Here is a 15,825-nt window from a genome sequence, read left to right on the forward strand (position 1 = left end):
CTAGATTCTTTAGTTTTTTTATGTTTTTTGAAAGACAGGGTCTCACTATGTTGCCCAGGCTGGAGTTCAGTAGCTTATTCACAGGTGTGATCATGATGTACTATAGCCTTGAACTTCTGAGCTCAAGCAGTCCTCCCCACCTCAGCTTCCCTGGTAGCTAGAACTAGAGGCGCACGCCACTGTGTCTAGCAGCTAGATCCTTCTGTGATTCCAGAAGCCTAACTGTTCCAATAGAGTTGTTTTCTGAGAGATCATGGGCTTGGGTAAGGCTGTTTTCCTCCAATTCTTCTGTAAAAAGAAGTTTGGAAACTTGGGATTAAGCACAGACTGAGAAAAAAAATTTTTTGAGTAAATTTTTTTTTTTTTTTTGGCTATGAAGTAGAATTCTATTCTTAACCTTAATCAGTATCTTATTAAGGGAGAAAAGTAATCTTAGAGTGTTTGATAGATTCAATACATGCCCCTCAATAGATCTGGTTTAATGATGATGGTAGACCATAACCATTCATTACCTTACATGCAGGCCTGAGGCATTCACTTTATGTTGCAAATAAGAGAAAACCCCATTTATATTGGCTTAATTGTTTAGGGAAATCATTGGCTCAAACTGGAAAGCCTGGAGGACAGTCAAGCTTCAGGGTTGGTTTACTCCAGCAGCTCAGGGATGTAATAAGAACCCAGTTTCTTTGCATTTCTCTGTTTTTTACCTTCTGTGGTGTTGGCTTCATCCTGAAACTATCTCTCTTTGTAGATACAAATGTCTACCACTGCTTCCAGGGACACATGCTTTCGCTTCCAGAGAAAAAGGGACAGCACCTTACCACCAAGCACCTAACAACAGGAGACCAAGACTTTATTTTGATTGGACCAGTAGAGAACCCATGTCCACCCCTGAACCAATCACTGTAGCCAGGAACATACCATTTACTGATTGTCATAGGTCTGGGTTATGTGCTCATTCTTTTAATTGTCACCAAATCTGCTGATTTGTTTACAACAATCAGGGACCACCCCTGAATCCTGGGCCTGAGGTCAGGAGGTTAAGGTTGGGGAAAAGATGAACCTCCATCCCACTCAAATGGCAAAACTGCTACTTAATGGGGCAGTGGTAGAATGGTTTCTGGGGAGGGAAGAACAAAGTCTGTTATAGCAGCACCGCCATACCAACCTCATTCTTGCGTCTGCAGGCTCTTCCCAAGAGAAGACAGCAAGCACGTGGTACAGATAGTGGGACTGCAAGAACTTCAGGTGGATAGTGTGGAACTCCTCTTAGAGGTAATTAATTCTTCCTTCTTTATTTTACCCTACTGTAGCAGCCTAAGTATGGGAAAAGAATTCATTTTGCTTCCTAGCAAGTATAATGGACTCAGATTTAGGTAAAGGGCAATGACAAGCACCACTTCACATTTGTAAAATGTGAGGCCTCTCCTGAGAGGATAGCTTATTTCTCTACAGAGTTGATGTCACAATACCATTGTAGTGAGAGGTAGGATATTTGGGAGAACCCAGTGCATGAAAAGATACTCTTGGGCCAGTTTCAAAGGCTGCTAATATGTTTCTCTATGGCAGTGGGCTCTGGGAAAAGCTGCTAGAGACAAATATTCTTATTTTAAATAAAATTTTTAATAAGTAATGCTATCACATGGGTTCAAAATTCAAAAGCTACAAGGGAGGGACAGGGATGTAAATAAATAAATAAACAGGAAAAATAATTCAAAAGCTACAGTGAAAATACCACCTTCCAGTCTCTTTTCCTGAGGTAACTAATTTTACTAGTTTTCTGTATATCCTTCCAAAGAACTTTTAAAATATGCTTTTATTAATAACAAAAGCAATACTTGAGGCCGGGCATGGTGGCTCACGCCTGTTATCCTAGCACTCTGGGAGGCTGAGGCGGGAGGATCTCTCGAGGTCAGGAGTCAGAGACCAGCCTGAGCAAGAGTGAGACCTCGTCTCTACTGAAAAATAGAAAGAAATGATCTGAATAGCTAAAAATATATAGAAAAAATTAGCCGGGTATGGTGGCGCATGCCTGTAGTCCCAGCTATTCGGGAAGCTGAGGCAGTAGGATTGCTTGAGCCCAGGAGTTTGAGGTTGCTGTGAGCTAGCCTGACGCCACGGCACTCTAGCCCGGGCAACAGAGTGAGACTTTGTCTCAAAAAAAAAAAAAAGCAATACTTGCTAATTACTAAATCTAAACATTACAGAAATATATAAGAAGATAGAAAATAAGGCACCTCCTACTATGTACAATTTTCCCCTTCCTACTCTCCACTGAGATATTCACTGTCAACAGTTTTTAGAACATTTAATTTTTTCCCCCTGTTCTAAGCATTTATTAACATATATAAAAATATATTTCTGGTGAACCTTCCTTTGATGCAGTCAGTGGTCCTCGACTCTGGCTTTACATTAGATCGTTCAGAGAATTTTCTTCTTTACTTAATAAAATAGTTGAGCCTTTTTTATTGTGAAAAAGAGTACTATACCAAAAAAATGCATAAAACCTAAATGTATACAGTAAAAGAATCAAACATCCTTGTAATCAACTATTCAAATCAAGAAATATAACACTGTAACACTCCCCAAATCCCCTGTGTGACCTTCCAGTCATACCCCCATTATCCTGACTTTTAGGCTAATCACCTTCTTGTTCTTTCTCAGAGTTTTACCACCTATATATTCATCCCTAAACATTTAACTTAGTTTTCACCTGTTTTTGAACTTTGAATAGAACCCATACTGTGTGCTCTTTTTTTTGGAGACAAAGTCTCACTCTGTTCCTTGGGCTAGAGTGCCGTGGCGTCAGCCGAGCTCACAGCAACCTCAAACTCCTGGGCTCAAGCAATCCTACTACCTCAGCCACCCAAGTAGCTGGGACTACAGGCATGCGCCACCATGCCTGCTTAATTTTTTCTATATATTTTTAGTTGTCCAGCTAATTTCTTTCTATATTTTTTTTAGTAGAGATGGGGTCTCGCTCTTGCTCAGGCTGGTCTTGAACTCCTGAGCTCAACGATCCACCCGCCTCAGCCTCCCAGAGTGCTAGGATTACAGGCATGAGCCACTGCACCCAGCCTATATGTACTCTTTTGTCTCTTTTGTGTCTTGCTTCTTTTGCTCAATATGATGTGCTTTTTTTTTTTTTTTTTTTTTTTTGAGACAGGGTCTCACTCTGTTGCCCAGGCTGGAGTATATTGGCACAATCATAGCTCACTACAACCTGGGCTCAAGCATTCCTCCCACATCAGCCTCCCACATAGCTAGGAGTACAGGTGTGCACCACCATGCCCAGCTAATTTTTTAATATTTTTGTAGAAATGGGGTCTCTATATTGCCCAGGCTGGTCTCCAACTCCTGGTCTCAAGTGATCCTCCCACCTTGGCCTCTGAAAGTGCTGGAATTATAGGCATGAGCCACTGTGCCCAGTCAATAGCATACTTTTGAGTTCCATTTATGTTTTTATGTATGACTGTAGTTTTGTTCATTTTTATTTGCTGTACAGTATTTTCATTATAGGAACATACCACAGTTTATCCATTCTCCTGTTAATGGACATTGGGGTTGTTTCTATTTTGGAGCTATTCTGAATAATGCTGCTGTGAGTGTCCTTATCTTATACATGTATTTCAATATAAAGCACATGGGTTCTCTAGGATATATACCTAGTTGTGAAATGGTTGGGTCAGAGGACATGGATATTTTCAACTTCACTAAATGATGCCAATTGTTTTCCAAAGCAGTGTGCATTCATTCCCACAAGCAGTATATGAGCAATCCCATTGCTGTTCATCCTTGTCAACATTTTCTTTCTCTTTTTTTTTCCTTGGTCTGTCACCCAGGCTGGAGTTCAGTAGTGCAATCATAGCTCACTGCAGCTTCATTTGAAATGGGTTCAAGTGATCCTCCTGCCTCAGCCTCCCAAGTAGCTGGGACTAAAGGCACGTGCCACCATGCCCGGCTGCTTTTTTTTTTAAGAGACAGGGTCTTGCTATGTTGCCCAGGCTGGTCTCGAACTCTTGGCCTCAAGCAATCCACCCACCTCAGCCTCCCAAGTCACTGCGCCACCTTGCCCAGCTCATGTACAAAGGTTTTTGTGTGGACAAATGTTTTTGGTTTTCTTGAATGTGTATGCCTAGGAGTGGAATTGCTGGGTCATACTTTTTTGAGGAACATCCATACTGTTTTCCAAAGTGACTGCACCATTTTATATTCCCACCAGCAATATATGAGGATGGGTACTATATTAAAAGCTCCCCCAGGAGATTCTAAAGTACAGCCATCGTAGTCATTCTTCTAGTACATCCAATGAGCCTGGCTGCAGTAAATTAGGAGAGAAGACTGGGACAGGCTGGGTACTTACCAAGACTTACCTTTAGTGCAGCTTCTTAGTACACCCCTCCAGGGAGAAGTGCCTGAGCCTTCCACCAAGCTCAAGGGACTAGGGAAAGCAGTGAGATTTGGCATGGTAGAAATGCTTCCAACGAGTGCCAAAGTTAAAGCCCCTCTAGCTGATTCTGCTCTCGATCTTTCTTGCCTTCTTCTCACTATGTTCTAATAATAATTACAAATGTTTACCAAGCACTAACTATCTACCAAACATTTTACCAGAGGATTTTGCAAATATTATCCCATTTAATCATCACAAAATCATAATAAGGTAAATATTATAAGCTTCATTTCACAGATGAGAAAACTGAGGCTAAAATTAACTGACAACCAAGGATCACATAGCTAATGGCTGGCAGAGCAGAAATCCAGCTCATATTAACCTTACTCTGAAGTCCTTTTCACTATACTATACCACCTGTAATATATAGTTAGAGATCAATTTTTCTTAAGAAAATAAGAGAAAAGATACTCACTGAATGAATTAATGTGTTTATGACAATATATTCTGTGATCATTTGCTTAAAATTAAGTATTTAAAGAGCTGTGTTTGAACTTAAAATAACAACAACAAAAAAAAACCTTCAAATAACAGGATTTGTTTGAAATTTTGTTGTTGCTTTTTCAAAATTAAGAGTTGGGACTCTGCCGGGCATGGTGGCTCATGCCTATAATCCTAGCACTCTGGGAGGCTGAGGCGGGTGGATCGCCCAAGGTCAGGAGTTCGAGACCAGCCTGAGCAAGAGCAAGACCCCATCTCTACTAAAAGTAGAAAGAAATTATTTGGCCAACTAAAAATATATATGGAAAAAATTAGCTGGCCGTGGTGGCGCATGCCTGTAGTCCCAGCTACTTGGGAAGCTGAGGCAGTAGGATCACTTAAGCCCAGGAGTTTGAGGTTGCTGCGAGCTAGGCTGACACCACGGCACTCACTCTAGCCCAGGCAACAGAGCGAGACTCTGTCTCAAAAAAAAAAAAAAGAGTTGGGACTCCAGTGTATGAAATAGCATGGTGGCCCACCATTGGTGTGCGTCTTTTTCTAACAGTTTATTTTTCCTGGAACAAACACAGTAGGTAAATTTTCCTTAAGGGCTGAGACCTCATACTTGTGTGATTATCAGATTCCTGGGCCCTGGAATCCAAAACCTGAGGATAGGACCTGAGTGTGTCTATTTTAGGGGATCACCTAAGAGCCCTTTTCTAGTGATTGTAAAGACAGACACAGAACAGAAGTGTGTGGAATGTGTTAAAGGGGCTTCCCTGAAGCTGTGATCATTTTAAGCTATACAGAGCTCCCTCCACTGTGGAGTCCTAAGGAAATTGTTTCTCACATTCCTATTCCATGTTGTCCTCTTGCCCTTACTTCCTCCAGCCATTCCTTCATTTGGCCAGGAGTGTGGTCCTCGAGATTCCTTTGTCCCTGGAGATTAGACCAATTAAATGAGAAAGGAGCAAACACTAGAAGGAAGTCTTTTTTCCTTGCCTATGGACCATAACTGTGCTAATGGGCAGTCTGGTGTCAAATCAACTCCTCTATCCTAGAGGAGTTTACAACAGTGTTCTATCGTAAAGTATGGTTTCTAGAAAAAGCAGAAAGAAGTTTCTTATTAGTCAGTATATTATTGTATTATCACCATTGATATCCTCAGACTGCAATACATGTGGTATTCTACAAGCAGGAAGCCAGCTGAGATCAAGGTAGAAAGCTGATATAAATTATGAAGATCTGACAGTTACCCTCATAAAAATTCATTGACTCGAAACAACAGTACTTGCTAACTCGGGTGTCCCATTTTCACTGTCTCTCAGGTAACACTGTTGATACTTACTCAGGTATCACCCGTGTATCTGCTTAAGTGTCACCTTTGGTCATTACCCTCTCAGATCACCCTCAGGATCACTCATGCGTAGCTACTTGTCAGGCAGTTAATGAGCATTTTTCAGTTTTAGAGATTAACAGTTTCTTAAGTCTTTCCTATAGCCATTTTATGTAATTGTAGGTATCCATTCCCAGGACTTCTGATAAACCTTTTTCTTTTTTTTTTTTTTTTGATACAAGGTCTCATTCTGTTGCCCATGCTAGAGTGCAGTGGTATCATCATAGTTCACTGCAGCCTTGAAATCCTGGGCTCAAGCAATCCTCCTATCTCAGCCACCTGAGTAGCTGGAACTACAGGCACATGCCACCACACCCGGCTAAGTTTTTAATTTTTTGTAGAGATGAGGTCTTGCTATTGCCCAGGCTGGTCTTGAATTTGTAGGCTCAAGTAATCTCCCCATCTCGTCCTCCCAGAGTGCTGGGATTACAGGTGTGAGCCACCGCACCTGGCCTGATAAACTTTTTTCATGTTTTATCATTGCCTTGGTTATAATTGGTAACAGAGGCTCACACAACAAGGGCTTCTCCTAGATGGGCTTTAGTTGTATGTGGATGATAGAGACTTTATCTATACACAGTGCTATACTACTGAAGTGCTCACAGCCCTTAGATATTTGTTCAGGAAAGGTTAGTGATTAAAGCCTTATAACCAGATGGAGCTGGGTACCAGTACCATGTATCCTTGAGCATATCATTTATCTTTCTGAGCTTGAAACATGTAGATGATAATAGATGGTTGGATTGGATGATAGAAGGAAATGAGATAATATACATAAAATTCTCATCATGATTGGCTCAAAGTGTGATGTGTCACTTATTAAGTCCCTGAATGTTTACCAGGACCACAGAATTCACCAGTTGTCTTTACTTCTTATTTTATTTTATTTTATTTTATTTTATTTTATTTTATTTTATTTTATTTTTTGAGACAGAGTCTCACTCTGTTGCCCGGGCTAGAGTGCCGTGGCGTCAGCCTAGCTCACAGCAACCTCAAACTCCTGGGCTCAAGCAATCCTCCTGCCTCAGCCTCCCGAGTAGCTGAGACTACAGGCATGTACCACCATGCCCGGCTAATTTTTCTATATATATTTTTAGCTGTGCAAATCATTTCTTTCTATTTTTAGTAGAGACGGGGTCTTGCTCTTCTTGCTCAGGCTGGTCTCGAACTCCTGAACTCAAACCATCTGCCCACCTCAGCCTCCCAGAGTGCTAGGATTACAGGCGTGAGCCACCACACCCAGCCTTTTACTTCCTATTTTAGCAGGTTCCTATTTCACTATTTATATAACACGTTCTCTCTAAAGGATCTAGATTTATCTGGGTGCAGTGGCTCACACCTATAATCCTAGCACTTTGGGAGGCCGAGGCTAGGAGTTTGAGACCAGCCTGAGCAACACAGCAAGACCCTGTCTCTTCAAAATATAGAAAAATTAGCTGGGCATGGTGGTGTGCACCTGTAGTACTCACTACTCAGGAGGCTGAGGTGGGAGGATTGCTAGAGCCCAAGAATTTGAGGTTGCAGTGAGCTATGGTGACACCACTGCACTGTAGATCAGGTGACAGAGTAAGACAAATAAATAAATAAATAAATGAGGGAAGGAAGGAAGGAAGAAGGGAGGGAGGGAGGAAGGAAGGAAGGAAGGAAGGAAGGAAGGAAGGAGGAAGGGAGGAAGCAAGAAAGGAAGGAAGGATCGATCTAGATTTAGAAACTTGCCCAAAAGAGTTTAGTTAGGGAAGGAGGAGTTTGAGAAAAAGAAGGTAGTGAGAGGAAAAAGGGGGCCTGGTGATTTTTAAGGTGATTGCATTAATTTTGCCCAGGCTTACATTTCTCCTGAATAGACTGTTTCTCTCTTTTCTTTTATGTCCTTCCTTCCTTCACTCCATTTTTGGCTTATACTGGCGATCCCATGGTATCTCATGTTCATCAATAAAGCTGTATTTTTTCATAAAACTGACTGTTTTACATTTATGAAAAGAACTAATAATAGTTTACATTTTGGAAGTTTGCACAAAGATGTAAATTCTTTAGTGTTTTTTTTTTTTTTGAAGACAGAGTCTCACTCTATTGCCCGGGCTAGAGTGCCGTGGTGTCAGCTTAGCTCACAGCAACCTCAAACTCCTGGGCTCAAACAAATCAAACAATCCTACTGCCTCAGCCTCCGGAGTAGCTGGGACTACAGGCATGCGCCACCATGCCCAGCTAATTTTTTCTATATATTTTTAGTTGTCCAGCTAATTTCTTTTTATTTTTTTTAGTAGAGACAGGGCCCTTGCCCTTTCTCAGGCTGGTCTTGAACTCCTGAGCTCAAACGATCCGCCCACCTTGGCCTCCCAGAGTGCTAGGATTACAGGCGTGAAACTTTTGGATTCTTTACTTGGAAGGTGGCTATGTACAATATGATATAAATTAAAACTGTGATAGATTGATATAAAATGAGATAGGACTTCCTTACCCTTAGTGGAAACCACAAGGACTTTGGAGTCAGACATACTAGATGTGGAATTTGGCTCTTCCACACAATGGCTATTTGATTCTGAACAAATCAACCTCTGAGTTTATCCCTCAGCTGTAAACGGGGGATAATAATTGTATTCACCTTACATTAGGCTGTCGTGAGAATTCTATCAAATAATATTTTTAAAGTTCTTTGCCTTTTTGATTCTCAGTCATCAACACTCCTCCCTCTATCCAAAATCAGGGCAGCATGTTCATATATGGCTGTGTTTTCAGTGGTTAGAGGCCAATCCTGAGGGTTCACCCCCTCTCCCTGATCCCCTTGTGGCCAGAGGGACCACAGTTAGTCTTTACTCCCAGTTGGGGGTGGGGGAGGATTGGTCTCAAGTGAAATCATAGGCTCATGGTAATCACAATAACTCATCACTTCCATGTTCCTACACATCAGGCCTGGCCTCCTTTTTGACCTCACCCTGGTGGATGTGAACAGGTGGATGTGATTAGTCATTCCATGATGCACATTTCTGTCCTTTGCCTCAGTTACTAAGACAGATGGGTATTATGAGACCTTCCTTTGGAGCCAAATTATGCCGTAGGGATTTTTCGTTAGACTAAATCCATCAAAGACACTAAAAAGAGTATATGAGATCAAGAAGTAAATTAGCTCTTGAGCTATTGAATGTTCTCCTGCGAGATTAGTATTCTACATTGTTTTTCTGCCATTGGGTACTCCCTGTGTATGATTTAGTGTTTGGGCAGTTTTCCACCTGGACAGAAAAAACTGCAGTGCACTGACAAAACTATGTCTGGTCTCTCTTGCTCTTAGCCAACTCTTTGCAGCCAGAGGGCTTTGTTTTCTCCTTGGGGAAGTTATCCTATGGATTATATTTTCAGGTAATCTTAAAGGGAAGCAAGGAGCGCAGCACTGGAGCCACTGGAGTTAATGCCGACTCCTCCCGCTCCCATGCTATCATCCAAATTCAGATCAAAGATTCAGCCAAGAGGACATTTGGCAGGTGAGCTGGAAATATGCAGGCAATTGCATTGTCTGCCTTTCCTTATTGTGACTTTGAAATATGTGTTATCCACAACAGGACACCCTGCCACCATGGAGTTCTTCATTTTAGCAATACAGAGTAGAGTTGTTAGCCCTGAAATAAATCACTGTACTAAAGTACCATCGGTTGATTAACCACGAAGTAATGACCTATTGTTGGTCAACCCTAAGTTATTAAAAGGGACATTGATTGCTTCTAATGTGAAATATAGTTTCAGCAGAGAAACAGCAGGGAAGGCATCCCAGAAAGCTTATAGGCCAAAAAAAAGGGCCGGGGTGGGGGATTCATCCATTCTTCTTAAAAGAAGCCATAAGACAATTGGATACATTTATTGCTTCTCTGGTGCTATCTTAGCAAACTCTGCCACGCTGATGGATGAGCCTATCTCACCTCTGAGTAATGAGTCTTTTTTTCTTTCTTTTCTTTTTCTTTCTTTCTTTTTTTTTTTTTTGCTGGAAAGCAGCCCACAAAAGTTTCTATTTAATTATCTAAGTGGTCACCTAAGTGATTTGCATTGTGTTCATTTAGCCTTTTGGGAAATGACTCTTATTAATTTCAGTCATACTTTCTCACAAGTGATTAAAATCAACAGAAGTGCCTGAGTGAACAGTGCCAACAGCAGCTGACTGACAAATCAAAATCTTGTGATAGTTTTGGACAGCCAACAGTAATATTTTTTCTTTCCTGAGGATGGGCCAATGTTAGTTTCTTCTTGAGGTCACAAAATGCTGACGGATGTACAAATAAACAAAGCCTCAAAGAATTCATTTCTGCTGTGTCTTTTCTCTAGGATCTCTTTTATTGACTTGGCTGGCAGTGAAAGAGCAGCAGATGCCAGGGACTCCGACAGGCAGACAAAGATGGAAGGTGCAGAAATAAACCAGAGTCTTCTGGCTGTAAGTTCTTCAAAATCTTTAATCTAAAAATCCTTCTTGAGAGATTTTGCCCTTTACATGCAGCCAAAGTGGGTGAGGGTGGGGTGGAATCAGCAGAGCAGCCGGCATACTGTTATCTAGCAATGGAATTCCAGGGTTGGAGATAGAGGCTGCCCAATTAGCAATTCTGCCCAATTCTTGTCTTCTTTCCCTGCCGCCTTTTCCTCTGGTCAATCCCTGCCAGTTAGGAACAGGTGATTTCTGCAGTTGCTGAATGGTACCCTTTCAGCAACTACAGTAAGCAGAAAGTAAACTTTCTCCCTCTCTCCAAGTTCTAAAATTGTATTAATTTTTCAAACACACAAAAGTGGAAAAAATAGTAAATAATCTCCTATATACCTGTCACCCAGATTCAACAGTTAATTGACATGAAAAATTTAACCAACTCCTTCCTCCCCCGGTTGGATTATTTTAAAGAAAATTCTAGTCATCATGTCATTTCTTCCATAAGTATTTTCATTATATATCTCAAAGAGATAAGGGCTCTTATTTTTTAATGTAACCACAATACTGTATCATACTTAAATAATTATTATCTGTTATCCAATAGGAAGTATTACAATTTCTCCGATCGTCCTGTAAATGTCTTTTTACAGTTAACCTGTTCAAACCAAGATGCAAACAAGATCCTATGTCAGTTCTTAATCCCTTAATCCCTTTCATTTTTTTCTATATCAACGTATTTGTTGAAGAAAACTGGGTCACTTGTCCTGTAAGATTTCCCACACTTTGGACTTGGCTGACTGCACCCCAATGTTGATGTTTAACATGTTACTCTATCCTGTATATTTCCTGTAAAATGGTTAAAGATCTACATCTGTGCTGTTCAGTGTGGTAGCTATTAACCACGTGTGGGCCAGGCACAGTGGCTCACGCCTATAATCCTAGCACTCTGGGAGGCTGAGGCAGGAGGATTGCTTGAGCTCAGGAGTTTGAGACCAGCCTTAGCAAGAGCAAGACCCTGTCTCTACTAAAAAAAGAAAAAAATTAGCCAAACAACTGAAAATAGAAAAAATTAGCTGGGCATGGTGGCACGTGCCTGTAGGCTTAGCTACCCAGGAGGCTGAGGCAGGAGGATTGCTTGAGCCCAAGAGTTTGAGGTTGCTGTGAGCTAGGCTGACGCCACAGCACTCTAGCCCAGGCAAGAGAGTGAGACTCTGTCTCAAAAAACAAAAACAAAACAAAACAAAAAACCACATGTGTGGCTGTTGAGCCCTTAAAATGTGGCTGGTCTGAATTGAGATATGCTCTAAATATAAAATATACACTGGATTTTGAAGACTTACTACCCAAAAAAGCATGTGAAATATCTTATTAATATTTTTTCATATTTATTACATGTTGAAATAATATTTTGGATATATTGAGTTAAATAAAATGTATAATTAATGTTAATTTCAATTTCACCTGTTTTTATTTTTTTAAATGTAGCTATTAGAAATTTAAAATTACTTGTATGGTTTACATATGTGGCTCACACATTTCTATTGGGACAGCACTGAACTAGTGACTTGATCAGATTTAGGTTCTATTTTTTTTTTTTGGCAAAAATAATTCATAGGTAGTTCTTAGAGTTCCTATAGTAATATATCAGGAGGTATAGAATATCTAGATCTTACTTTTTGTGATTTTAAGATTGCTGTCAATCTAATTCCTCCATTATAAAGTTTCCCATCAGCATTTTTAACCTAATAATTTTAGCAGCCATTGATGAATCGCGTCTATATCTATTGTTTCATTAGGGGTTCCAAAATGTTGATGTTCTAATTATAATATTCTTTCTGTATGTGTTAGCTGGAAAGAACTTTCCCTCAACTATCTGGTTATCCTGAAATATAGTTTTAAGATAAATGCTTGATTCTTTAACTTTATTTACCAGTTTTCAGAATGAATTGGTGTCCTTGTTACCAAAAAATAACCCATGAATTTATTGTTGTTTATTTCTTTTTTTGTATTATTATAAGCCCATTGTAATCATTATTCTTTTTGCTGCTTAAATTGCACATCTTTGGCCAATGGGAGCCTTTGCAAGAATGTCTCTATGTCTTTTTGATACAACTTTACTAGTCCTTGATAGCTTCCTGGCTTTCTGGTATGACAAGATATTCCAGGCTCTTCTTGTACATTTCCTTCCCAGACCTTGAATAAGTCATTTCTTCAATGACCCTTGTTGTCTTTTAGAGGGAAATGGTATTTAGAGACCTCAGTCCATATGCTAGGGGTGCTTACTACTACTGGGTTAGTCCTTGCTTCTAGGCCTTTTTGATGGACAGAGCCAGGAAATAAGGTTTTATTTTTTGTTTTGAAAAAGAAAAATATGAGGGATTCATAGCAACAAATTAATTTAAAATTAAGATTTCAAGATTTTTATTTAACTTTTTAAAATTTATATTTGCCTCCCTTTTCTCTTATGCTAGAAATCTTAGTTCCTAGCATTAATGTAATTTATTTGCTCTACCTCAATGTATATATATTTTTAAATAATGCTAATATTATTTATAATATGATTAATTAATTCAGTTTTAGTTTTTGAGGTTTCTTTACAGTTAGTTTTCCTTTTACCATTAGGTTGTATCCTACAAAGAATGTATAGTCATAATATTGTGTTGTACAATCACTTGGAATAGTTCTTCTTTGTGTTTAATCCTACCAATTTCATAGTGGTAGGCTCATTTGTTTGATTTCAGTTTGGGTTTTAAGAATTGCTTTCTTTGGCAGATGTGGTGGCTCACGCCAGTAATCCTAGCACTCTGGGAGGCCGAGGCGGGTGGATTATTTGAACTCAGGAGTTCAAGACCAGCCTGAGCAAGAGCAAGACCCCGTCTCTACTAAAAAAATAGAAAGAAATTAGCTGGACAACTAAAAATATATAGAAAAAATTAGCCGGGCATGGTGGCACATGCCTATAGTCCCAGCTACTCAGGAGTCTGAGGCAGGGATTGCTTGAGCCCAGGAGTTTGAGGTTGCTGTGAGCTAGGCTGACACCATGGCACTCTACCCTGGGCAACAGAGTGAGACTCTGTCTCAAAAAATAAAAATAAATTTAAAAAAAAGAATTGCTTTCTTTATTTTGATTTAATTTTGTTTTATAATTTTGTTTTGTTAATTATTTGAAACATATACATGGTTTTAAAGTAAATATTGTAAAACAAGCCATATTTAGAGAAGTCTGGTTTTCAACCCTGTTACCTCCCTCACCTTGTATAACCATTTTTCTACCTATATATGTTTGCAGTTAAAAAAGCTAACATACTCTGAAAACTGTTTTGCACTTTGTTTTTTGTTTTTTGCTTTTTGTTTTTTTTGAGACAGAATTTCGCTGTGTTGCCTGGGCTAGAATAGAATGCAGTGGTGTCATCATAGCTCACTGCAACCTCAAACTCCTGGGCTCAAGTGATCATTCTCCTGCCTCAGCCTCCCAAGTAGCTGGTACTACAGGCGCATGCTACCACACCTGGCTAATTTTTCTGTTTTGTAGAAATGAGGTCTCGCTCTTGCTCAGGCTGGTCTGAAACTCCTGGCCTCAAACAATCCTACCATCTTGGCCTCCCAGAGTGCTAGGCTTAGCACTTTGCTTTTTTAACTTAAAGTATTCTAGAGATCACTCCATAGTTGTATATAGAGATCTTCCTCATTTCTTCTTACAGCTACATAGAGCTGCCTTGTGCCCCTCTTCATTATTTAGGTCCTTTTGATCAGAAAGGACCAGTTAGGTACATTCTTTCCAGGCCTCATGAGAGATAAATTGGGAGAATGAAAGAGGTGAGAGAGGGAACCAGCATCTTTTTTTTTTTTTAATTTGGGGATAATTTCAGATTTGCCAAAAAAGTTGCAAAAATCATACACAGCATTCCTGTATGCCCTTCACTCAGCTTCCCCTAGTGTTAACATCTTACATGACCATAGTACAATGATCTAAATCAATAAATTAACATTGGTATAACACTATTAACTAATCTACAGACCTTATTTGACTTTCATAAGTAGTCCTACTACTGTCCTTTTTTGGGTCCAGGATCCTATATACCATAGACTGAGTGGCTTAAACAACAAACATTTATTTCTTATAGTTCTGGAGACTGGGGATTCCAAGATCAGGGCAGCAGCAGATTCAGTGTCTGGTGACAGCCCAATTCCTCGTTCATAGACAGCTGTCTTCTCAGTGTCCCCACAAGGTGGAAAGGGGGGAGAAAGTTCTCTGGGTCTCTCTTATAAGGGCACTAATCCCATTCATGAGGATTCCACCCTCAAGAACTAATCACCTCCCAAAGGCCCCGCTCCTAATACCATCACATTGGGGATATGTGGATTAGGGTTTCAACATGAGAATTTGGGATGACACAAACATCCAACCCATAATAGTGCATGATGTCCGTATGTCTTATTACTAGTGATGTTAACCATAATCAGTTACGGTGGTGTGTGCAGGTTTCTCCACTGTAAAGTTACTGCTTTCCCCTTTGTAATTAATAAGCATCTTGTAGGGAGATACTTTGAAACTATGCTAATATCCTATTTTACATCACACTTTTGCTACCTAATTTTAACAATCGTTGATGATTCTTTTTTTTTTTTTTTTTTTTGAGACAGAGTCTCACTCTGTTGCCCAGGCTACAGTGAGTGCCATGGCGTCAGCCTAGCTCACAGCAACCTCAAACTCCTGGGCTTAAGCGATCCTACTGCCTCAGCCTCCCAAGTAACTGGGACTACAGGCATGCACCACCATGCCCAGCTAATTTTTTCTATATATATTTTTAGTTGGCTAGATAATTTCTTTGTATTTTTAGTAGAGACGGGGTCTTGCTCTTGCTCAGGCTGGTCTCGAACTCCTGAACTCAAACGATCCACCCGCCTCGGCCTCCCAGAGTGCTAGGATTACAGGCGTGAGCCACCGCGCCCAGCCCGTTGATGATTCTTATCTGCAGAAGTTAGTACTGTAGTATTTATCTCATGGGATTTTCTATTCCCATTCTTTCTTCATTAATTACTTGGAAATCTGCTGTGAGGAAGAGCTGCTCTTTCTCTCCCACTTGTTTATTAAATTATTGTTTAATAGATTAGTCAGTGAATATTTTTTATTCATTGGATTATAAGTGTTGCTCACATTGT

General features: G+C 40.1%; 1 protein-coding gene across 1 annotated transcript in view; it reads left to right on the forward strand.

Moving 5' to 3' along the window:
* KIF24 (kinesin family member 24) overlaps positions 1-15,825 on the forward strand; it is a 72,505-nt gene that overhangs the window by 44,544 nt on the left and 12,136 nt on the right. The window contains exons 6-8 of the mRNA XM_045562963.1: positions 1,188-1,275; positions 9,618-9,739; positions 10,572-10,677. Of these exons, the coding sequence (XP_045418919.1) occupies positions 1,188-1,275; positions 9,618-9,739; positions 10,572-10,677 (316 nt within the window). The remainder of the gene's footprint in view (positions 1-1,187; positions 1,276-9,617; positions 9,740-10,571; positions 10,678-15,825) is intronic.

The sequence above is a fragment of the Lemur catta genome, chromosome 10 (assembly GCF_020740605.2).
Source record: "Lemur catta isolate mLemCat1 chromosome 10, mLemCat1.pri, whole genome shotgun sequence".
NCBI classification, from domain to species: Eukaryota; Metazoa; Chordata; class Mammalia; order Primates; family Lemuridae; genus Lemur; species Lemur catta.